This window comes from Pan paniscus, chromosome 1 (assembly GCF_029289425.2).
Source record: "Pan paniscus chromosome 1, NHGRI_mPanPan1-v2.0_pri, whole genome shotgun sequence".
Classification (NCBI taxonomy): Eukaryota; Metazoa; Chordata; class Mammalia; order Primates; family Hominidae; genus Pan; species Pan paniscus.
Window position 1 is genome coordinate 117,558,346 of NC_073249.2, and position 24,030 is coordinate 117,582,375.

General features: G+C 45.6%; 2 protein-coding genes across 2 annotated transcripts in view; one reads left to right on the top strand and one right to left on the bottom strand.

Annotated features, from left to right (window-relative positions):
- The window catches only part of LOC129398196 (glutathione S-transferase Mu 2), a 266,011-nt gene that overhangs the window by 187,664 nt on the left and 54,317 nt on the right, over positions 1 to 24,030 (bottom strand). The window lies entirely within an intron of this gene.
- Positions 1 to 24,030, top strand: part of LOC117974945 (notch homolog 2 N-terminal-like protein A) — an 83,190-nt gene that overhangs the window by 47,109 nt on the left and 12,051 nt on the right. Inside the window, exons 7-30 of the mRNA XM_063606467.1 lie at positions 877 to 982; positions 1,818 to 2,032; positions 3,084 to 3,156; positions 3,620 to 3,831; positions 4,774 to 4,879; positions 5,715 to 5,929; positions 6,981 to 7,053; positions 7,517 to 7,728; positions 8,671 to 8,776; positions 9,612 to 9,826; positions 10,878 to 10,950; positions 11,414 to 11,625; positions 12,568 to 12,673; positions 13,509 to 13,723; positions 14,775 to 14,847; positions 15,311 to 15,516; positions 16,797 to 16,848; positions 19,136 to 19,308; positions 20,023 to 20,131; positions 20,746 to 20,922; positions 21,061 to 21,233; positions 21,953 to 22,004; positions 22,602 to 22,774; positions 23,484 to 23,535. Coding sequence (XP_063462537.1) covers positions 877 to 982; positions 1,818 to 2,032; positions 3,084 to 3,156; positions 3,620 to 3,831; positions 4,774 to 4,879; positions 5,715 to 5,929; positions 6,981 to 7,053; positions 7,517 to 7,728; positions 8,671 to 8,776; positions 9,612 to 9,826; positions 10,878 to 10,950; positions 11,414 to 11,625; positions 12,568 to 12,673; positions 13,509 to 13,723; positions 14,775 to 14,847; positions 15,311 to 15,516; positions 16,797 to 16,848; positions 19,136 to 19,308; positions 20,023 to 20,131; positions 20,746 to 20,922; positions 21,061 to 21,233; positions 21,953 to 22,004; positions 22,602 to 22,774; positions 23,484 to 23,535 — 3,379 coding nt within the window. The remainder of the gene's footprint in view (positions 1 to 876; positions 983 to 1,817; positions 2,033 to 3,083; positions 3,157 to 3,619; positions 3,832 to 4,773; positions 4,880 to 5,714; positions 5,930 to 6,980; positions 7,054 to 7,516; positions 7,729 to 8,670; positions 8,777 to 9,611; positions 9,827 to 10,877; positions 10,951 to 11,413; positions 11,626 to 12,567; positions 12,674 to 13,508; positions 13,724 to 14,774; positions 14,848 to 15,310; positions 15,517 to 16,796; positions 16,849 to 19,135; positions 19,309 to 20,022; positions 20,132 to 20,745; positions 20,923 to 21,060; positions 21,234 to 21,952; positions 22,005 to 22,601; positions 22,775 to 23,483; positions 23,536 to 24,030) is intronic.

Here is a 24,030-nt window from a genome sequence, read left to right on the forward strand (position 1 = left end):
GCTGTATATACACATATTGTTATTGTTTTAGTCAGAAACTAGGATGGAGCTAGGTGCTGTGACTCACACATATAATCACAGCACTTTGGAAGGCCCAAGTGGGAGGATGACTTGAGTTCAGGAGTTGAAGACCAGCCTGGACAATATGGTGAAACCCATCTTTACAAAGAATACAAAAAATTAGGCAGGCATGGTGCTGCATGCCTATAGTCCCAACTGCTCAGGAGACTTAGGTGGGAGGATCGGCTGAGACGATCCTATCTATTAGTTCTTCATTCTGCTGTTTCTAAATTAACACAAATTTTATTAGCATTTGGGCATATTTCCTTCATGGCCTTATGGTGTTATGTGTCACACTTTATGCTTCAGATATGATTCTTAAAATCATAACTGAAGATATGATTTAAAAATCAAAGATTTTAAAAATCTTTCGCATACTTGTCCTTGAAATTCCCAGTAAAAGGGAAACCATCAGTCCCATAGTCCTAGGGGCCTTCCCGACTGTACAAGAAATCACTACTCATGCCCCAGTGCAGTGTTTTAGAGGAGAGGCTGCAAGGCTTGGGAAAGTGGCCCCGCATTCAGAGTCAGACCTCAGGGACTGTGAATTCTGACTCCACTTCGTTGTGGTTGAATCATCTTGTCAGATGATTCCTTGATGTGCCCTTGAGGTTCTCTTTCTTCATCTCTAAATTTTGGAGGATCAGATGCCAGAAAGTCAGGAGACTGAAGAGTAAAGATGTGGAAATCCCTGTCTAGACCCTGGTACTGGGGAGAGTTTTGTCCTTGGGATGGACCTGGCTCCTGCCCTGTAGGCAATGACCACAGCAGCATGTCCAGCCTTCCACTGAGGCAGGCGTGTCTGTCTTTTCTCAGAATATGAAGAGTGCGAAGACCTCATAAAATCTATGCTGAGGAATGAGCGACGACAGTTCAAGGAGGAGAAGCTTGCGGAGCAGCTCAAGCAAGCTGAGGAGCTCAGGTGAGGGGACCCTATGGGGGCAGGCAGGGGGGCAGGTGTGTACATCTCTGAAGTACAACAGCTCGGTGGGGAGAAATAAGAACGAAGCTGGGCCAGGGGAAGGGCAGGAATTGCCATGGCAGGCTCGCAACACACAAGTATTTATCAAGCAGAGAAGAAGTATAATAAAAATGTATGGGTTGCAGTTGTTTGTCAGGGCCTTGTTTTCTCTTTTTCGAGCAAGTAATTGTTGATGTGAAATTTACATAACACAGAATTAACCAAAGGAGTGTGAACCACACAGCAGCATTCAGTATACTCAAAATGGTGTGCCGTCACCACCCCACTTACCCTGAGTGAGAATCACCTCCTGACTGACTGCGGCTTCTCATTCTTTCACTCAATCAATGTTGCCTTCTCGACCCTGTCATTCTTTTCTTCTTTCGTCTTTTCAATTCGCCCCATCTGCATCTGGCCTCGTTTCTGTACATGGCTTTGTATCTAGTGGCCGCAAGATGCACTGTGTGTATTTTCACATGGAAATGTCCATGGCCAGAGTGAGGAACTGAAAGGATGTCTTTTTGAAACGGAATTAGGAAGACACCTACTTTTGTTTACAGAAGGGAAAGATGAATGGAACATCATCGAGGATCTTGCAGGAGCCCTCTCTGATACAGAGGAAGCCTGTAAACCATTTTCTATTCTTTCTCTTGGCCACAGACATTCCTTTCAACATGTGCTGACCTTCTGCTTGAAGGTCTCCTTGAGGACATTGTCTCAGAAGTCTCTGTTGCAATATTTGAACGGATCACTCAACCCTTTCTACTCTTAAATTTTCTCTACCGTCTCACCTTAGGCAATATAAAGTCCTGGTTCACTCTCAGGAACGAGAGCTGACCCAGTTAAGGGAGAAGTTACGGGAAGGGAGAGATGCCGCCCGCTCATTGAATGAGCATCTCCAGGCCCTCCTCACTCCGGATGAGCCGGACAAGTCCCAGGGGCAGGACCTCCAAGAACAGCTGGCTGAGGGGTGTAGACTGGCACAGCAACTTGTCCAAAAGCTCAGCCCAGGTAAGGTGGCCATAGGCCCTGATGACCCAAAACCCCAGGCTTATGAGAGGCTCCAGACCTCCATACTTTCACAATGACAGTTGTATCAGTGGGGTTTTTTTCTGCTACACCTATGTGGCCATGACATGACCAGGACTTCCTGGGTAAGAACAGAGATGGGAAACCCATGGGTTTGGAGGTCACAGTATTGCAAGTGTCCCTCCTTCCTTGATGGAAGGTGGTCTTTGGAGCAAGAGGCAGCATCTATCTAGTTTTAAAGGACAGGAAGGGGGCTGTGATGGGAGGGCGCTTGTTGGAATGAAAAGAGCTCTGGGCTAAGAATGAAGGTTCCCAGGCTGTCTTTTTGGCAATGTTCTTAGTAAGTGTCGGTGAGTGAGTGATTTATCTTTCCAGAGTTTCTCTCTCTCCATGTGCAAAGGCAGACAAATTGTCTCTTGCAAGGGTCTGAAGCATCCAAATATGGGAACACTTACGAATGCTTTTCAAAATGAGATGAAGCCCCTCTCCATGTGGTGTTGGAGAAGGCACTTGATGTGGGGGCATTTGGTGGTAGGAAGTGCTTCAGACTGGAGCACTCCCCATGGATAGAATGTCCCTGAATAACACAGCAGAAGCCACATGGAGGGCCTGTGCAGTCTCATGACGCATAGAGGACTGTGGGACAAGTTTGTCCTCTCCTAAGAGAAAGAATGAGGTTTGAAATGCGAACTGTGACAGGACACCAAGCCTGTTCCTGGGAATCAGATCTGTGGCAGGATGGGGGAGACAGCTGCCAAAGTCCAGAGAGAGGCTGCACAAGCCTCCAGTGATATGGGAAGCAAAAGGTCTTTTCAGTATTTGGCCACATCTTGATGGTGGCCCTCCACATCAGAAATGCATTGCCCGATGGATCAGGAAACCATGCCAGGGCATTTTGTGAAAGATAAAACATGAGAGTTTTCAGTACAATGCTGAACCATACGTAGATGTTCACATCTCTGTGCACGTTGGGCTGACTGTGCTTGCGGAATGTGAAGTGGGAAATATCTGAACGAACATTTTGTATTTATAGAAAATGACGAAGATGAGGATGAAGATGTTCAAGTTGAGGAGGCTGAGAAAGTGCAGAAATCATCTCCCCCCAGGTAACACTGAATACTCAGGAGCAAGTAATGGGTGGTAACACATGAAAATGTCTAGGAGGCACACCCTCTCTGGCATCTATGGTGGGCCAAAAGCCCGCATCCCCTTGGCCACAGTATGTGAAATTGAACCCAGCTTAGACACAGGGTGCGGCAGCTGTCGTGTTTCTCTATGTGTGCCAAGTGTCATGTCTGTACCATACAGGGATAGCTGAGTCTTCATCCTCCTCAGCTCCTATCTGTCCAGTGCACTGAACACCAGCTGCTGTCTTCCTCTCTGGCTCCCATGGCAGCCATGCTCTGTTGCAGAGGGAAGAGGATTGCCTGTTCCCTGTTTAAGGGAACCTCCATTTTGCTTTCTGGGACCACTCTCTTAATGCCGCCTGTCAAAACCAGCTAGGACTCCCTGGGGTCCAATCCCTCTGTGTTTAATCTTCTGTCATCTCTGTCCCACCTGGCTCATCAGGGAGGTGCAGAAGGCTGAAGAGAGCAAAGTCCCTGAGGACTCACTGGAGGAATGTGCCATCACTTGTTCAAATAGCCACGGCCCTTGTGACTCCAACCAGCCTCACAAGAACATCAAAATCACATTTGAGGAATACGAAGTCAACTCACCTCTGGTTGTAGACAGAGAATCCTCTCATGGTGAATGTCAGGATGCTCTAAACATTCTCCCAGGTAGCCTCTATTTTCCTTGTGTCTCATACCTCTGTCTAGGCTATGGAAGATCAATTCTGAGGACAGGCTGTATATACACATATTGTTATTGTTTTAGTCAGAAACTAGGATGGAGCTAGGTGCTGTGACTCACACATATAATCACAGCACTTTGGAAGGCCCAAGTGGGAGGATGACTTGAGTTCAGGAGTTGAAGACCAGCCTGGACAATATGGTGAAACCCATCTTTACAAAGAATACAAAAAATTAGGCAGGCATGGTGCTGCATGCCTATAGTCCCAACTGCTCAGGAGACTTAGGTGGGAGGATCGGCTGAGACGATCCTATCTATTAGTTCTTCATTCTGCTGTTTCTAAATTAACACAAATTTTATTAGCATTTGGGCATATTTCCTTCATGGCCTTATGGTGTTATGTGTCACACTTTATGCTTCAGATATGATTCTTAAAATCATAACTGAAGATATGATTTAAAAATCAAAGATTTTAAAAATCTTTCGCATACTTGTCCTTGAAATTCCCAGTAAAAGGGAAACCATCAGTCCCATAGTCCTAGGGGCCTTCCCGACTGTACAAGAAATCACTACTCATGCCCCAGTGCAGTGTTTTAGAGGAGAGGCTGCAAGGCTTGGGAAAGTGGCCCCGCATTCAGAGTCAGACCTCAGGGACTGTGAATTCTGACTCCACTTCGTTGTGGTTGAATCATCTTGTCAGATGATTCCTTGATGTGCCCTTGAGGTTCTCTTTCTTCATCTCTAAATTTTGGAGGATCAGATGCCAGAAAGTCAGGAGACTGAAGAGTAAAGATGTGGAAATCCCTGTCTAGACCCTGGTACTGGGGAGAGTTTTGTCCTTGGGATGGACCTGGCTCCTGCCCTGTAGGCAATGACCACAGCAGCATGTCCAGCCTTCCACTGAGGCAGGCGTGTCTGTCTTTTCTCAGAATATGAAGAGTGCGAAGACCTCATAAAATCTATGCTGAGGAATGAGCGACGACAGTTCAAGGAGGAGAAGCTTGCGGAGCAGCTCAAGCAAGCTGAGGAGCTCAGGTGAGGGGACCCCATGGGGGCAGGCAGGGGGGCAGGTGTGTACATCTCTGAAGTACAACAGCTCGGTGGGGAGAAATAAGAACGAAGCTGGGCCAGGGGAAGGGCAGGAATTGCCATGGCAGGCTCGCAACACACAAGTATTTATCAAGCAGAGAAGAAGTATAATAAAAATGTATGGGTTGCAGTTGTTTGTCAGGGCCTTGTTTTCTCTTTTTCGAGCAAGTAATTGTTGATGTGAAATTTACATAACACAGAATTAACCAAAGGAGTGTGAACCACACAGCAGCATTCAGTATACTCAAAATGGTGTGCCGTCACCACCCCACTTACCCTGAGTGAGAATCACCTCCTGACTGACTGCGGCTTCTCATTCTTTCACTCAATCAATGTTGCCTTCTCGACCCTGTCATTCTTTTCTTCTTTCGTCTTTTCAATTCGCCCCATCTGCATCTGGCCTCATTTCTGTACATGGCTTTGTATCTAGTGGCCGCAAGATGCACTATGTGTATTTTCACATGGAAATGTCCATGGCCAGAGTGAGGAACTGAAAGGATGTCTTTTTGAAACGGAATTAGGAAGACACCTACTTTTGTTTACAGAAGGGAAAGATGAATGGAACATCATCGAGGATCTTGCAGGAGCCCTCTCTGATACAGAGGAAGCCTGTAAACCATTTTCTATTCTTTCTCTTGGCCACAGACATTCCTTTGAACATGTGCTGACCTTCTGCTTGAAGGTCTCCTTGAGGACATTGTCTCAGAAGTCTCTGTTGCAATATTTGAACGGATCACTCAACCCTTTCTACTCTTAAATTTTCTCTACCGTCTCACCTTAGGCAATATAAAGTCCTGGCTCACTCTCAGGAACGAGAGCTGACCCAGTTAAAGGAGAAGTTATGGGAAGGGAGAGATGCCGCCCGCTCATTGAATGAGCATGTCCAGGCCCTCCTCACTCCGGATGAGCCGGACAAGTCCCAGGGGCAGGACCTCCAAGAACAGCTGGCTGAGGGGTGTAGACTGGCACAGCAACTTGTCCAAAAGCTCAGCCCAGGTAAGGTGGCCATAGGCCCTGATGACCCAAAACCCCAGGCTTATGAGAGGCTCCAGACCTCCATACTTTCACAATGACAGTTGCATCAGTGGGGTTTTTTTCTGCTACACCTATGTGGCCATGACATGACCAGGACTTCCTGGGTAAGAACAGAGATGGGAAACCCATGGGTTTGGAGGTCACAGTATTGCAAGTGTCCCTCCTTCCTTGATGGAAGGTGGTCTTTGGAGCAAGAGGCAGCATCTGTCTAGTTTTAAAGGACAGGAAGGGGGCTGTGATGGGAGGGCGCTTGTTGGAGTGAAAAGAGCTCTGGGCTAAGAATGAAGGTTCCCAGGCTGTCTTTTTGGCAATGTTCTTAGTAAGTGTCGGTGAGTGAGTGATTTATCTTTCCAGAGTTTCTCTCTCTCCATGTGCAAAGGCAGACAAATTGTCTCTTGCAAGGGTCTGAAGCATCCAAATATGGGAACACTTACGAATGCTTTTCAAAATGAGATGAAGCCCCTCTCCATGTGGTGTTGGAGAAGGCACTTGATGTGGGGGCATTTGGTGGTAGGAAGTGCTTCAGACTGGAGCACTCCCCATGGATAGAATGTCCCTGAATAACACAGCAGAAGCCACATGGAGGGCCCGTGCAGTCTCATGACGCATAGAGGACTGTGGGACAAGTTTGTCCTCTCCTAAGAGAAAGAATGAGGTTTGAAATGCGAACTGTGACAGGACACCAAGCCTGTTCCTGGGAATCAGATCTGTGGCAGGGTGGGGGAGACAGCTGCCAAAGTCCAGAGAGAGGCTGCACAAGCCTCCAGTGATATGGGAAGCAAAAGGTCTTTTCAGTATTTGGCCACATCTTGATGGTGGCCCTCCACATCAGAAATGCATTGCCCGATGGATCAGGAAACCATGCCAGGGCATTTTGTGAAAGATAAAACATGAGAGTTTTCAGTACAATGCTGAACCATACGTAGATGTTCACGTCTCTGTGCACGTTGGGCTGACTGTGCTTGCGGAATGTGAAGTGGGAAATATCTGAACGAACATTTTGTATTTATAGAAAATGACGAAGATGAGGATGAAGATGTTCAAGTTGAGGAGGCTGAGAAAGTGCAGAAATCATCTCCCCCCAGGTAACACTGAATACTCAGGAGCAAGTAATGGGTGGTAACACATGAAAATGTCTAGGAGGCACACCCTCTCTGGCATCTATGGTGGGCCAAAAGCCCGCATCCCCTTGGCCACAGTATGTGAAATTGAACCCAGCTTAGACACAGGGTGCGGCAGCTGTCGTGTTTCTCTATGTGTGCCAAGTGTCATGTCTGTACCATACAGGGATAGCTGAGTCTTCATCCTCCTCAGCTCCTATCTGTCCAGTGCACTGAACACCAGCTGCTGTCTTCCTCTCTGGCTCCCATGGCAGCCATGCTCTGTTGCAGAGAGAAGAGGATTGCCTGTTCCCTGTTTAAGGGAACCTTCATTTTGCTTTCTGGGACCACTCTCTTAATGCCGCCTGTCAAAACCAGCTAGGACTCCCTGGGGTCCAATCCCTCTGTGTTTAATCTTCTGTCATCTCTGTCCCACCTGGCTCATCAGGGAGGTGCAGAAGGCTGAAGAGAGCAAAGTCCCTGAGGACTCACTGGAGGAATGTGCCATCACTTGTTCAAATAGCCACGGCCCTTGTGACTCCAACCAGCCTCACAAGAACATCAAAATCACATTTGAGGAATACGAAGTCAACTCACCTCTGGTTGTAGACAGAGAATCCTCTCATGGTGAATGTCAGGATGCTCTAAACATTCTCCCAGGTAGCCTCTATTTTCCTTGTGTCTCATACCTCTGTCTAGGCTATGGAAGATCAATTCTGAGGACAGGCTGTATATACACATATTGTTATTGTTTTAGTCAGAAACTAGGATGGAGCTAGGTGCTGTGACTCACACATATAATCACAGCACTTTGGAAGGCCCAAGTGGGAGGATGACTTGAGTTCAGGAGTTGAAGACCAGCCTGGACAATATGGTGAAACCCATCTTTACAAAGAATACAAAAAATTAGGCAGGCATGGTGCTGCATGCCTATAGTCCCAACTGCTCAGGAGACTTAGGTGGGAGGATCGGCTGAGACGATCCTATCTATTAGTTCTTCATTCTGCTGTTTCTAAATTAACACAAATTTTATTAGCATTTGGGCATATTTCCTTCATGGCCTTATGGTGTTATGTGTCACACTTTATGCTTCAGATATGATTCTTAAAATCATAACTGAAGATATGATTTAAAAATCAAAGATTTTAAAAATCTTTCGCATACTTGTCCTTGAAATTCCCAGTAAAAGGGAAACCATCAGTCCCATAGTCCTAGGGGCCTTCCCGACTGTACAAGAAATCACTACTCATGCCCCAGTGCAGTGTTTTAGAGGAGAGGCTGCAAGGCTTGGGAAAGTGGCCCCGCATTCAGAGTCAGACCTCAGGGACTGTGAATTCTGACTCCACTTCGTTGTGGTTGAATCATCTTGTCAGATGATTCCTTGATGTGCCCTTGAGGTTCTCTTTCTTCATCTCTAAATTTTGGAGGATCAGATGCCAGAAAGTCAGGAGACTGAAGAGTAAAGATGTGGAAATCCCTGTCTAGACCCTGGTACTGGGGAGAGTTTTGTCCTTGGGATGGACCTGGCTCCTGCCCTGTAGGCAATGACCACAGCAGCATGTCCAGCCTTCCACTGAGGCAGGCGTGTCTGTCTTTTCTCAGAATATGAAGAGTGCGAAGACCTCATAAAATCTATGCTGAGGAATGAGCGACGACAGTTCAAGGAGGAGAAGCTTGCGGAGCAGCTCAAGCAAGCTGAGGAGCTCAGGTGAGGGGACCCCATGGGGGCAGGCAGGGGGGCAGGTGTGTACATCTCTGAAGTACAACAGCTCGGTGGGGAGAAATAAGAACGAAGCTGGGCCAGGGGAAGGGCAGGAATTGCCATGGCAGGCTCGCAACACACAAGTATTTATCAAGCAGAGAAGAAGTATAATAAAAATGTATGGGTTGCAGTTGTTTGTCAGGGCCTTGTTTTCTCTTTTTCGAGCAAGTAATTGTTGATGTGAAATTTACATAACACAGAATTAACCAAAGGAGTGTGAACCACACAGCAGCATTGAGTATACTCAAAATGGTGTGCCGTCACCACCCCACTTACCCTGAGTGAGAATCACCTCCTGACTGACTGCGGCTTCTCATTCTTTCACTCAATCAATGTTGCCTTCTCGACCCTGTCATTCTTTTCTTCTTTCGTCTTTTCAATTCGCCCCATCTGCATCTGGCCTCATTTCTGTACATGGCTTTGTATCTAGTGGCCGCAAGATGCACTGTGTGTATTTTCACATGGAAATGTCCATGGCCAGAGTGAGGAACTGAAAGGATGTCTTTTTGAAACGGAATTAGGAAGACACCTACTTTTGTTTACAGAAGGGAAAGATGAATGGAACATCATCGAGGATCTTGCAGGAGCCCTCTCTGATACAGAGGAAGCCTGTAAACCATTTTCTATTCTTTCTCTTGGCCACAGACATTCCTTTGAACATGTGCTGACCTTCTGCTTGAAGGTCTCCTTGAGGACATTGTCTCAGAAGTCTCTGTTGCAATATTTGAACGGATCACTCAACCCTTTCTACTCTTAAATTTTCTCTACCGTCTCACCTTAGGCAATATAAAGTCCTGGCTCACTCTCAGGAACGAGAGCTGACCCAGTTAAAGGAGAAGTTATGGGAAGGGAGAGATGCCGCCCGCTCATTGAATGAGCATGTCCAGGCCCTCCTCACTCCGGATGAGCCGGACAAGTCCCAGGGGCAGGACCTCCAAGAACAGCTGGCTGAGGGGTGTAGACTGGCACAGCAACTTGTCCAAAAGCTCAGCCCAGGTAAGGTGGCCATAGGCCCTGATGACCCAAAACCCCAGGCTTATGAGAGGCTCCAGACCTCCATACTTTCACAATGACAGTTGCATCAGTGGGGTTTTTTTCTGCTACACCTATGTGGCCATGACATGACCAGGACTTCCTGGGTAAGAACAGAGATGGGAAACCCATGGGTTTGGAGGTCACAGTATTGCAAGTGTCCCTCCTTCCTTGATGGAAGGTGGTCTTTGGAGCAAGAGGCAGCATCTGTCTAGTTTTAAAGGACAGGAAGGGGGCTGTGATGGGAGGGCGCTTGTTGGAGTGAAAAGAGCTCTGGGCTAAGAATGAAGGTTCCCAGGCTGTCTTTTTGGCAATGTTCTTAGTAAGTGTCGGTGAGTGAGTGATTTATCTTTCCAGAGTTTCTCTCTCTCCATGTGCAAAGGCAGACAAATTGTCTCTTGCAAGGGTCTGAAGCATCCAAATATGGGAACACTTACGAATGCTTTTCAAAATGAGATGAAGCCCCTCTCCATGTGGTGTTGGAGAAGGCACTTGATGTGGGGGCATTTGGTGGTAGGAAGTGCTTCAGACTGGAGCACTCCCCATGGATAGAATGTCCCTGAATAACACAGCAGAAGCCACATGGAGGGCCCGTGCAGTCTCATGACGCATAGAGGACTGTGGGACAAGTTTGTCCTCTCCTAAGAGAAAGAATGAGGTTTGAAATGCGAACTGTGACAGGACACCAAGCCTGTTCCTGGGAATCAGATCTGTGGCAGGGTGGGGGAGACAGCTGCCAAAGTCCAGAGAGAGGCTGCACAAGCCTCCAGTGATATGGGAAGCAAAAGGTCTTTTCAGTATTTGGCCACATCTTGATGGTGGCCCTCCACATCAGAAATGCATTGCCCGATGGATCAGGAAACCATGCCAGGGCATTTTGTGAAAGATAAAACATGAGAGTTTTCAGTACAATGCTGAACCATACGTAGATGTTCACGTCTCTGTGCACGTTGGGCTGACTGTGCTTGCGGAATGTGAAGTGGGAAATATCTGAACGAACATTTTGTATTTATAGAAAATGACGAAGATGAGGATGAAGATGTTCAAGTTGAGGAGGCTGAGAAAGTGCAGAAATCATCTCCCCCCAGGTAACACTGAATACTCAGGAGCAAGTAATGGGTGGTAACACATGAAAATGTCTAGGAGGCACACCCTCTCTGGCATCTATGGTGGGCCAAAAGCCCGCATCCCCTTGGCCACAGTATGTGAAATTGAACCCAGCTTAGACACAGGGTGCGGCAGCTGTCGTGTTTCTCTATGTGTGCCAAGTGTCATGTCTGTACCATACAGGGATAGCTGAGTCTTCATCCTCCTCAGCTCCTATCTGTCCAGTGCACTGAACACCAGCTGCTGTCTTCCTCTCTGGCTCCCATGGCAGCCATGCTCTGTTGCAGAGAGAAGAGGATTGCCTGTTCCCTGTTTAAGGGAACCTTCATTTTGCTTTCTGGGACCACTCTCTTAATGCCGCCTGTCAAAACCAGCTAGGACTCCCTGGGGTCCAATCCCTCTGTGTTTAATCTTCTGTCATCTCTGTCCCACCTGGCTCATCAGGGAGGTGCAGAAGGCTGAAGAGAGCAAAGTCCCTGAGGACTCACTGGAGGAATGTGCCATCACTTGTTCAAATAGCCACGGCCCTTGTGACTCCAACCAGCCTCACAAGAACATCAAAATCACATTTGAGGAATACGAAGTCAACTCACCTCTGGTTGTAGACAGAGAATCCTCTCATGGTGAATGTCAGGATGCTCTAAACATTCTCCCAGGTAGCCTCTATTTTCCTTGTGTCTCATACCTCTGTCTAGGCTATGGAAGATCAATTCTGAGGACAGGCTGTATATACACATATTGTTATTGTTTTAGTCAGAAACTAGGATGGAGCTAGGTGCTGTGACTCACACATATAATCACAGCACTTTGGAAGGCCCAAGTGGGAGGATGACTTGAGTTCAGGAGTTGAAGACCAGCCTGGACAATATGGTGAAACCCATCTTTACAAAGAATACAAAAAATTAGGCAGGCATGGTGCTGCATGCCTATAGTCCCAACTGCTCAGGAGACTTAGGTGGGAGGATCGGCTGAGACGATCCTATCTATTAGTTCTTCATTCTGCTGTTTCTAAATTAACACAAATTTTATTAGCATTTGGGCATATTTCCTTCATGGCCTTATGGTGTTATGTGTCACACTTTATGCTTCAGATATGATTCTTAAAATCATAACTGAAGATATGATTTAAAAATCAAAGATTTTAAAAATCTTTCGCATACTTGTCCTTGAAATTCCCAGTAAAAGGGAAACCATCAGTCCCATAGTCCTAGGGGCCTTCCCGACTGTACAAGAAATCACTACTCATGCCCCAGTGCAGTGTTTTAGAGGAGAGGCTGCAAGGCTTGGGAAAGTGGCCCCGCATTCAGAGTCAGACCTCAGGGACTGTGAATTCTGACTCCACTTCGTTGTGGTTGAATCATCTTGTCAGATGATTCCTTGATGTGCCCTTGAGGTTCTCTTTCTTCATCTCTAAATTTTGGAGGATCAGATGCCAGAAAGTCAGGAGACTGAAGAGTAAAGATGTGGAAATCCCTGTCTAGACCCTGGTACTGGGGAGAGTTTTGTCCTTGGGATGGACCTGGCTCCTGCCCTGTAGGCAATGACCACAGCAGCATGTCCAGCCTTCCACTGAGGCAGGCGTGTCTGTCTTTTCTCAGAATATGAAGAGTGCGAAGACCTCATAAAATCTATGCTGAGGAATGAGCGACGACAGTTCAAGGAGGAGAAGCTTGCGGAGCAGCTCAAGCAAGCTGAGGAGCTCAGGTGAGGGGACCCCATGGGGGCAGGCAGGGGGGCAGGTGTGTACATCTCTGAAGTACAACAGCTCGGTGGGGAGAAATAAGAACGAAGCTGGGCCAGGGGAAGGGCAGGAATTGCCATGGCAGGCTCGCAACACACAAGTATTTATCAAGCAGAGAAGAAGTATAATAAAAATGTATGGGTTGCAGTTGTTTGTCAGGGCCTTGTTTTCTCTTTTTCGAGCAAGTAATTGTTGATGTGAAATTTACATAACACAGAATTAACCAAAGGAGTGTGAACCACACAGCAGCATTGAGTATACTCAAAATGGTGTGCCGTCACCACCCCACTTACCCTGAGTGAGAATCACCTCCTGACTGACTGCGGCTTCTCATTCTTTCACTCAATCAATGTTGCCTTCTCGACCCTGTCATTCTTTTCTTCTTTCGTCTTTTCAATTCGCCCCATCTGCATCTGGCCTCATTTCTGTACATGGCTTTGTATCTAGTGGCCGCAAGATGCACTATGTGTATTTTCACATGGAAATGTCCATGGCCAGAGTGAGGAACTGAAAGGATGTCTTTTTGAAACGGAATTAGGAAGACACCTACTTTTGTTTACAGAAGGGAAAGATGAATGGAACATCATCGAGGATCTTGCAGGAGCCCTCTCTGATACAGAGGAAGCCTGTAAACCATTTTCTATTCTTTCTCTTGGCCACAGACATTCCTTTGAACATGTGCTGACCTTCTGCTTGAAGGTCTCCTTGAGGACATTGTCTCAGAAGTCTCTGTTGCAATATTTGAACGGATCACTCAACCCTTTCTACTCTTAAATTTTCTCTACCGTCTCACCTTAGGCAATATAAAGTCCTGGCTCACTCTCAGGAACGAGAGCTGACCCAGTTAAAGGAGAAGTTATGGGAAGGGAGAGATGCCGCCCGCTCATTGAATGAGCATGTCCAGGCCCTCCTCACTCCGGATGAGCCGGACAAGTCCCAGGGGCAGGACCTCCAAGAACAGCTGGCTGAGGGGTGTAGACTGGCACAGCAACTTGTCCAAAAGCTCAGCCCAGGTAAGGTGGCCATAGGCCCTGATGACCCAAAACCCCAGGCTTATGAGAGGCTCCAGACCTCCATACTTTCACAATGACAGTTGCATCAGTGGGGTTTTTTTCTGCTACACCTATGTGGCCATGACATGACCAGGACTTCCTGGGTAAGAACAGAGATGGGAAACCCATGGGTTTGGAGGTCACAGTATTGCAAGTGTCCCTCCTTCCTTGATGGAAGGTGGTCTTTGGAGCAAGAGGCAGCATCTGTCTAGTTTTAAAGGACAGGAAGGAGGCTGTGATGGGAGGGCGCTTGTTGGAGTGAAAAGAGCTCTGGGCTAAGAATGAAGGTTCCCAGGCTGTCTTTTTGGCAATGTTCTTAGTAAGTGTCGGTGAGTGAGTGATTTATCTTTCCAGAGTTTCTCTCTCTCCATGTGCAAAGGCAGACAAATTGTCTCTTGCAAGGGTCTGAAGCATCCAAATATGGGAACACTTACGAATGCTTTTCAAAATGAGATGAAGCCCCTCTCCATGTGGTGTTGGAGAAGGCACTTGATGTGGGGGCATTTGGTGGTAGGAAGTGCTTCAGACTGGAGCACTCCCCATGGATAGAATGTCCCTGAATAACACAGCAGAAGCCACATGGAGGGCCCGTGCAGTCTCATGACGCATAGAGGACTGTGGGACAAGTTTGTCCTCTCCTAAGAGAAAGAATGAGGTTTGAAATGCGAACTGTGACAGGACACCAAGCCTGTTCCTGGGAATCAGATCTGTGGCAGGGTGGGGGAGACAGCTGCCAAAGTCCAGAGAGAGGCTGCACAAGCCTCCAGTGATATGGGAAGCAAAAGGTCTTTTCGGTATTTGGCCACATCTTGATGGTGGCCCTCCACATCAGAAATGCATTGCCCGATGGATCAGGAAACCATGCCAGGGCATTTTGTGAAAGATAAAACATGAGAGTTTTCAGTACAATGCTGAACCATACGTAGATGTTCACGTCTCTGTGCACGTTGGGCTGACTGTGCTTGCGGAATGTGAAGTGGGAAATATCTGAATGAACATTTTGTATTTATAGAAAATGACGAAGATGAGGATGAAGATGTTCAAGTTGAGGAGGCTGAGAAAGTGCAGAAATCATCTCCCCCCAGGTAACACTGAATACTCAGGAGCAAGTAATGGGTGGTAACACATGAAAATGTCTAGGAGGCACACCCTCTCTGGCATCTATGGTGGGCCAAAAGCCCGCATCCCCTTGGCCACAGTATGTGAAATTGAACCCAGCTTAGACACAGGGTGCGGCAGCTGTCGTGTTTCTCTATGTGTGCCAAGTGTCATGTCTGTGCCATACAGGGATAGCTGAGTCTTCATCCTCTTCAGCTCCTATCTGTCCAGTGCACTGAACACCAGCTGCTGTCTTCCTCTCTGGCTCCCATGGCAGCCATGCTCTGTTGCAGAGAGAAGAGAATTGCCTGTTCCCTCTTTAAGGGAACCTCCATTTTGCTTTCTGGGACCACTCTCTTAATGCCGCCTGTCAAAACCAGCTAGGACTCCCTGGGGTCCAATCCCTCTGTGTTTAATCTTCTGTCATCTCTGTCCCACCTGGCTCATCAGGGAGATGCAGAAGGCTGAAGGAAAGGAAGTCCCTGAGGACTCACTGGAGGAATGTGCCATCACTTGTTCAAATAGCCACGGCCATTATGACTCCAACCAGCCTCATAGGAAAACCAAATTCACATTTGAGGAAGACAAAGTCGACTCAACTCTCATTGGCTCATCCTCTCATGTTGAATGGGAGGATGCTGTACACATTATTCCAGGTAGCCTCTGTTTTCCTTTTGTCTCATACCTCTCTCTAGGCTGAGGAAGATAGACTCTGAAGACAGGCTCTATAAACACAAATTCATTTGAATAAAAAACTATGATGGGTTTCTAAACAGATATCAGGGAGTTTTTTTGTCCTTCTCAGCTAATGTCATGCCTTTGTCTGCCAGTCCCCAGTATCAAGTTACTCAACCCCAGGCAAGTGTGACAATCTCATAGTCACCTGAGTGCAGGAGGTGCACAGGCAGTATCTGTCAGGCCTCCTAGCTTCAATTCAGTATCTCTTGTCATCTGTGATTAAGTCATCTGTACCTGAACAATGTCCATGGAGTTTCTATGCCTGTTTAAGGAAGCTGGCAGCCTTGCCTTTGTATTTGGAAATATTGTTCCCCAGGCTTCACTGCTCTCAGCTTTCATCTGGATCTCCTTTAAGTCAGCTTGCTTAGCTGCACAGTCACCCTGAAATCAGGACGGAAACTTTTCTTCTTTACTTTGCTGATATATTTCCATAAAGGAAGGCTGGACCCTGGTTTTCCACCCTGTCAATGCAATGGCTGATCCAATGTTTCTTTGTAGCATCGTGGATTTTTTTTTTTTTTTTCGATGGAGTCTTGCTCTGTCACCCAGGCTGGAGTGCAGTGGCACCATCTTGGCTTGGTGCAACCTCTGCCTCCCAGGTTCAAGTGATTCTCCTGCCTCAGCCTCCTGAGTTGCTGGGACCACAGGTACACAACATCACATCTGGCTAATTTTTGTATTTTTAGTAGAGACAGGGTTTCCCCATATTGGCAAGTGTAGTCCTGAACTCATGACCTCAAATGATTCACCTGTCTTGGCCTCCCAAATCACAGATTCTTTTTAAAGCAAGAGTTGTTCAAATTTATCTAGCAGTCGTGTTTCATGTATAGATGCCTCTAAACGTTTAATGTCCATGTTACCTGGTGATATAAGTCCGTACTGCAGCAACACTCTTAGAAAATTGTTTGACCAATTTTTGGAGATTTTTTTGGGGAAAAAATTTTGTTTAACTTTGACTCAGGTAGGGAATATGGCATTGTGGTCTACACGTAGAGGGAGATTTTGGCCTGTGGATCTGGAAAGCAGGGTCATCTAATTCTCACCAAAGTTAATCTAGGACACCCTAGAATATTCCTGTCAGAATCCTTATTCTTGCACTGAGAATAGTTATGTCCTTGTGCTATGACTGGACAGTGATTTCCTCATATGTGAAGTATGAATTGCTTAATGTGACCTGCTTCTCTGAATTTATTTACAGAAAATGAAAGTGATAATGAGGAAGAGGAAGAAAAAGGGCCAGTGTCTCCCAGGTAATGTTATGGAATTGTTGGCTGTTAATTCAGTAGTGACATCTGGAGATTGTAGGTTTAGGGAAAATGAGGAAGTGATGAATAGAACTATTTCTTCCATTCACCCAGCTACAAATTGTGCAGATTTACAATGTTGTATGTTATTTGTGGCACTTGTATTGGTTTTAATTTCATAGTCCTCTCAAGATAGGAACTTGCCATCAGATGAGCCAGGTGAACTAGCCAAACAGGGTTTTCTTGTTGATCTTTTCAAAAAACCAGCCCTGGATTCATTGATTTTTGGAAGGTTTTTTTGTGTCTCTATCTCCTTTAGTTCTGCTCTGATCTTAGTTACTTCTTGTCTTCTGCTAGCTTTTGAATTTGTTTGCTTTGCTTCTCTAGTTATTTTAATTGTGATGTTAGGGTGTCAATTTTAGATCTTTTCTGCTTTCTCTTGTGGGCATTTAGTGCTATAATTTTCCCTCTACACATTGCTTTAAATGTGTCCCAGAGATTCTGGTATGTTGTGTCTTTGTTCTCATTGGTTTCAAAGAACATCTTTATTTCTGCCTTCATTTTGTTATTTTCCCAGTAGTCATTCAGGAGCAGGTTGTTCAGTTTCCATGTAGTTGTGCGGTTTTGAGTGAGTTTCTTAATCCTGAGTTCTAATTTGATTGCACTGTGGTCTGACAGTTTGTTGTGATTTCCATTCTTTTACATTTGCTGATGAGTGCTTTACCTCCAACTATGTGGTCAATTTTGGAATAAATGTGATGTGGTGCTGAGAAGAATGTATATTCTGTTGATTTGGGGTGGAGAGTTCTGTAGATGTCTTTTAGGTCTGCTTGGTGGAGAGCTGAGTTCAAGTCCTGGATATCCTTGTTAAGCTTCTGTCTCATTGATCTGTCTAATATTGACAGTGGGGTGTTAAAGTCTCCCATGATGATTGTGTGGAGTCTAAATCTCTTTGTAGGTCTCTCAGGACTTGCTTTATGAATCTGGGTGCTCCTGTATAGGGTGCATATATATTTAGGATAGTTAACTCTTCTTGTTGAATTGATCCCTTTACCATTATGTAGTAGCCTTCTTTGTCTCTTTTGATCTTTGTTGGTTTAAAGTCTGTTTTATCAGAGACTAGGATTGCAACCCCTGCCTTTTTTTGTTTTCCATTTGCTTGGTAGATCTTCCTCCATCCCTTTATTTTGAGCCTATGTGTGTCTCTGCATGTGAGATGGGTTTCCTGAGTACAGCACACTGATGGGTCTTGACTCTTTATCCAATTTGCCATTCTGTGTTTTTTTAACTGGGGCATTTAGCCCATTTACATTTAAGGTTAATATTGTTATGTGTGAATTTGATCCTGTCGTTATGATGTTAGCTGGTTATTTCGCCCGTTAGTTGATGCAGTTTCTTCCTAGCGTCAATGGTCTTTACAGTTTGGCATGTTTTTGCAGTGGCTGGTACCGGTTGTTCCTTTCCATGTTTAGTGCTTCCTTTAGGAGCTCTTGTAAGGCAGGCCTGGTGGTGACAAAATCTCTCAGCATTTGCTTCTCTGTAAAGGACTTATTTCTCCTTCACTTATGAAGCTTTGTTTGGCTGGATATGAAATTCTGGGTTGAAAATTCTTTTCTTTAAGAATGTTGAAGACGCTGGAGAGGATGTGGAGAAATAGGAACACTTTTACACTGTTTTTGGGACTGTAAACTAGTTCAACGATTGTGGAAGGCAGTGTGGCAATTCCTCAGGGATCTAGAACTAGAAATACCATTTGACCCAGCCATCCCATTACTGGGTGTATACCCAAAGGATTATAAATCATGCTGCTGTAAAGACACATGCACACATATGTTTATTGCGGCACTATTCACAATAGCAAAGACTTGGAACCAATCCAAATATCCAGCAATGAGAGACTGGATTGGTTGACCATACCTCAAAGGCTGTATTCTCATGGTAACTGCAGGGAAACTTGAGCACATTTTTTGCAAAATTATTGAGGACATGCTTTTCATGGTCACTGCTCACTGTGTGTCCTGAGAGCACAAATACAGAGTGTCCTTTGACTCCCTCATCAGTGTGTCACCTGACGAATTCACTGAGCTCACTCTGTGTGTGTGTGTCTATCTCTTTTGTTGTTTTCTACCTGGCCCTGTTCTATCCCAACATAAAGGCAATAATTTGTTACCTCATTAATGGATCTATCCTTTTTCTTTTCAAACTCTTCCTTACGTTAGCCATGAAATCTAGCTGGGGCTGTGTGGTTTCTGATTCCCCCTGGCTTATTCTTTACTTTTTCCCACTTTTCCAGGCTCAGCAGGGAGCTGCTGGAGGTAGTAGAGCCTGAAGTGTTGCAGGACTCACTGGATAGATGTTATTCAACTCCTTCCAGTTGTCTTGAACAGCCTGACTCCTGCCAGGCCTATGGAAGTTCGTTTTATGCATTGGAGGAAAAACGTGTTGGCTTTTCTCTTGACGTGGGAGGTGAGTACCTTTCTATGAAGGTGATAAGGATCCACTGAGTCTTCCATATAAAGATCATATTCCTGCTCCAAGTGGCCATTACTGAGCTGAGAGATGTCATTGCTGCAGTGAGGACCTATAGGCACATGTAGGTTGAATGAAACTCTAGTTCTACCTGGAAGCCCAGACATGGGATGGGTCAGTGAGCATGGCTCTCTTCCTAGTCTCAGGCCATACCTGTGGCACTCTGATTCTACTCTCATGACATTGGACCTGGGCAGATGTGACAAATTCAGAGAACTATGATTTTGACTCAAGGGTTTGTAGATTTCCTTTTTCACTCTAATTTCAGTGTCTAAAGTCCTCACAACCATGAACAATCTGAGTATTTGATGAGACAGGGCTAAATATTGCAGTTTTTCTCCTAGAAATCATTTGAGGGTATTTGCTTTAAATTGATTGGAAAAATATGGCATAACTGTTTGCACAAACTTGGGACAAATGATATTGGGATAACGATCTACTAGAATAGGGACATTTTACCCACAGTTTCTGGGAGAAAAACTGAGGAATTTCTATCATGACCAGCCTTCAGGCCTCCTGAAATATATCTCTCACAGTGTCCTATTCTTATGCTGAGGAGCCTGAGGTCCCTGTGTGAGGATTAGACAGTGGATTGTTATGTGTGTAGGGGAATCAGCTTAATGTGTCTGTCCATGTCTGAATGTATTGCAGAAATTGAAAAGAAGGGGAAGGGGAAGAAAAGAAGGGGAAGAAGATCAAAGAAGAAAAGAAGAAGGGGAAGAAAAGAAGGGGAAGAAGATCAAAACCCACCATGCCCCAGGTAACTTTAAGCAATTGTGGATGCTTAATTCTGTGTTAACACCTGGAGGCAACAGATTCAGGGAAACCAGAGTGTGTTTGATGTCACGTTTTCAACGAAGGCTGAATTACTCCTACTGTCATTGCTGTTGGTTTTCATTGCAGTAGATGTTTAGGTTTCCATTTCTTCCTCCCCTTATCATTTACTAACGTACCATAGGTTGACCATACTTCAAAAGCTGTACTCTCATGGCCACTGCATCGAATTTTGAGCATATTTTATGGAAAACTATTGAGCTCACTCTTTTCATGATCACAGTTTGCTGTGTGTCATGAGGGCACTAACTCAGAGTGTCCTTTTACTCCCTTACCAGTATGCCACCTGGCCAATTCACTAGCTCACTTTCTCTCTGTCTCTGTCTCTGTCTCTCTCTCTCTGTCTTTCTCTTTCATTGTTTTCTACCTGGCCCTGTTCTATCCCAACATAAAGGCAATAAATTTTTTTTTTTTTACCTCATTAATGGATCTATCCTTTTTCTTTTCTAACCACTTCCTTATGTTACTTCTGAAATCTAGTGGGGCTCTGTGGTGTCTGATTTTCCCTGGCTGCTTCTTTAGTTTTGTCTCCTTTTCCAGGCTCAACGGCATGCTGATGGAAGTGGAAGAGCCTGAAGTCTTACAGGACTCACTGGATAGATGTTATTCGACTCCGTCAATGTACTTTGAACTACCTGACTCATTCCAGCACTACAGAAGTGTGTTTTACTCATTTGAGGAACAGCACATCAGCTTCGCCCTTTACGTGGACAATAGGTTTTTTACTTTGACGGCATTAATGGATCTATCCTTTTTCTTTTCTAACCACTTCCTTATGTTATTTCTGAAATCTAGTGGGGCTCTGTGGTGTCTGATTTTCCCTGGCTGCTTCTTTAGTTTTGTCTCCTTTTCCAGGCTCAACGGCGTGCTGATGGAAGTGGAAGAGCCTGAAGTCTTACAGGACTCACTGGATAGATGTTATTCAACTCCTTCAGGTTGTCTTGAACTGACTGACTCATGCCAGCCCTACAGAAGTGCCTTTTACGTATTGGAGCAACAGCGTGTTGGCTTGGCTGTTGACATGGATGGTGAGTACCTTTCTATGAAGGTGATAAGGATCCACTGAGTCTTCTGGTTAGGGTCATATTCCTACTGCAAGTGGCCCTTACTGAGCTGAGAGATGTCATTGCCACAGGGAGGACCTATAGGCACGTGTAGGTTGAATGAAACTCTAGTTCCACTTGGAAGCCCAGACAAGGGATGGGTCAGTGAGCAAGGCTCTCTTCCTAGTCTCAGGCCATGCCTGTGGCGCCCTAATCCTACTCTCAAGATGTTGGATCTGGGCAGATGTGACGAATTCACACAACTCTGATTTTGTCTCAATTTTGTAGATCTTGTAGATTTCATCCTTCACTCTAATTTCAGCGTCTAAAATCCTCGCTACCATGAACAATCTGAGTATTTGATGAGACAGGGCTGAATAGTGCAGTTTTTCTCCTAGCAACCATTTGGGGGCATTTGCTGTAAATCGATTGGAAAAATATGGCATAACCATTTGCACAAACTTGGGACAAATGATATTGGGATAGCGATCTACCAGAATAGGGAATTTTACCCACAGTTTCTGGGACAAAAACCAAGGACTCTCTATCGTGATCAGCCTTCAGGCCTCCTGAAGAATATCTCTCACAGTGTCCTATTCTCATGCTGAGGAGCCTGAAGTCCCTGTGTGAGGATTAGACAGTGGATTGTTATGTGTGTAGGAGAACCAGCTTAATATGTCTGTCCATGTCTGAACTTATTGCAGGAATTGAAAAGTACCAAGAAGTGGAAGAAGACCAAGACCCATCATGCCCCAGGTAACTTTGAGCAATTATGGATGCTTCATTCTGTGTTGAGACCTGGAGATGCCAGGTCCAGGGAAAACAAGAGTGTGTTCAATTTCATGTTTTCAACGAAGGTTGAATTACTCCTACTGACATTGCTGTTGGTTTTCATTGCAGTAGATGTTTAGGTTTCCATTTCTTCCTCTCCTTATCATTTACTAACTTACTGTAGGTTGACCATACCTCAAAGGCTGTATGGCAACTGCATGGAATCTTGAGCAAGTTTATGGAAAATTATTGAGCCCACTCTTTTCATGATCACTGTTCGCTGTGTGTCCCGAGGGCACTAACTCAGAGTGTCCTTTGACCCCTTCATCAGTGTGTCACCCGGCCAATTCGCTGAGCTCACTTTCTCCTCTCTCTCTCTCTCCCTCTCCCTGTCTTTCTCTTTCATTCTTTTCTACCTGGCCCTGGTCTATCCCAACATAAAGGCAATAATTCATTACCTCATTAATGGATCTGTCCTTTTTCTTTTTAAACAGTTCCTTATGTTAGCCATGAAATCTAGCTGGGGCTGTGTGGTTTCTGATTCCCCCCTGGCTTATTCTTTACTTTTTCCTACTTTTCCAGGCTCAGCAGGGAGCTGCTGGATGACAAAGGGCCTGAAGTCTTGCAGGACTCACTGGATAGATGTTATTCGACTCCTTCAGGTTATCTTGAATTGCCTGACTTAGGCCAGCCCTACAGCAGTGCTGTTTACTCATTGGAGGAACAGTACCTTGGCTTGGCTCTTGACGTGGACAGTGAGTACCTTACTATGAAGGTGATAAGCCTCCACCTGGTCTTCCAGATAGGGGTGATATTCCTGTTCCAAGTGGCCCTTACTGACCCGAGAGATGTCATTGCCGCAGGCAGGACCTATGGGCGCATATAGGTTGTAATGAAACTGTAGTCTCAGTTGGAAGCCTAGACATGAAATGGGTCAGTGAGCAAGGCTCTATTCCTAGTCTCCAGCCATGCCTGTGGCAACCTGAGCCCGCTCTCAGCACATTGGACCCAGGCAGATGTAAAAAATTCACAGAACTATGATTTGGACTCAAGGGTTTGTAGATTTCCTCCTTCATTCTAATTTCAGTGTCTAAAATTCTTGCATCCATGAACGAGCTGGGCATTTGATGAGACAGGGCTGAATACTGCAGTTTTCCTCCTAGAAATCATCTGGGGCATTTTCTTTGAACTGATGGGAACAATAAGGCATAACTGTTTGCACAAACTTGGGATAAATGATTTTGGGATAACGATCTACCAGAATGGGGATATTTCACCCTTGGTTCTGAGATGCAAACCAAAGAATATCATGACCAGCTTTCAGGCCTCCTGAAGTATATCTCTCACATTGTCCTGTTCTCATGCTGAGGAGCCTGAGATCCCTGTGTGGGGATTAGACAGTGGACTGTTACGGGTGTAGGTGAATTGGCTTATTTAGTCTGTCCCTGTCTGAATGTATTGCAGGAATTAAAAAGAACCAAGAAGAGGAAGAAGACCAAGGCCCACCATGCCCCAGGTAACCGAGCAATTGTGAACAGCTACTTCTGTGTTGACATCTGGAGACTCCTGGTTCAGGGAAAACAGAGCGGGCTGACATTAACGATTACATCTTTTCAACCAAGCCTGAATTATTCCTAGTAACATTGCTGTTGGTTTTCATTGCAGTAGATATTTAGGTTTCCATTTCTTCCTCCCCTTATCATTTACTAACCTACTGTAGGTGGACCAGACTTCAGAAACTGTATTCTCGTGGCGACTGCATGGAAACTTGAGCACATTTTATGGAAAATTATTGAGCGCAGTCTTTTCATGATCACTGTATGCTGTGTGTCCTGAGGGCACTAACTCAGAGTGTCCTGTTACTCCCTCATCAGTGTGTCACCTGGACAATTCACTGAGCTCGTTCTCTCTCTCTCTGTGTGTGTGTGTCTGTGTGTGTGTGTGTGTGTCTATCTGTCTTTCTCTTTCATTCTTTTCCATTTGGCCCTGTTCTGTCCCAACATGAAGGCAA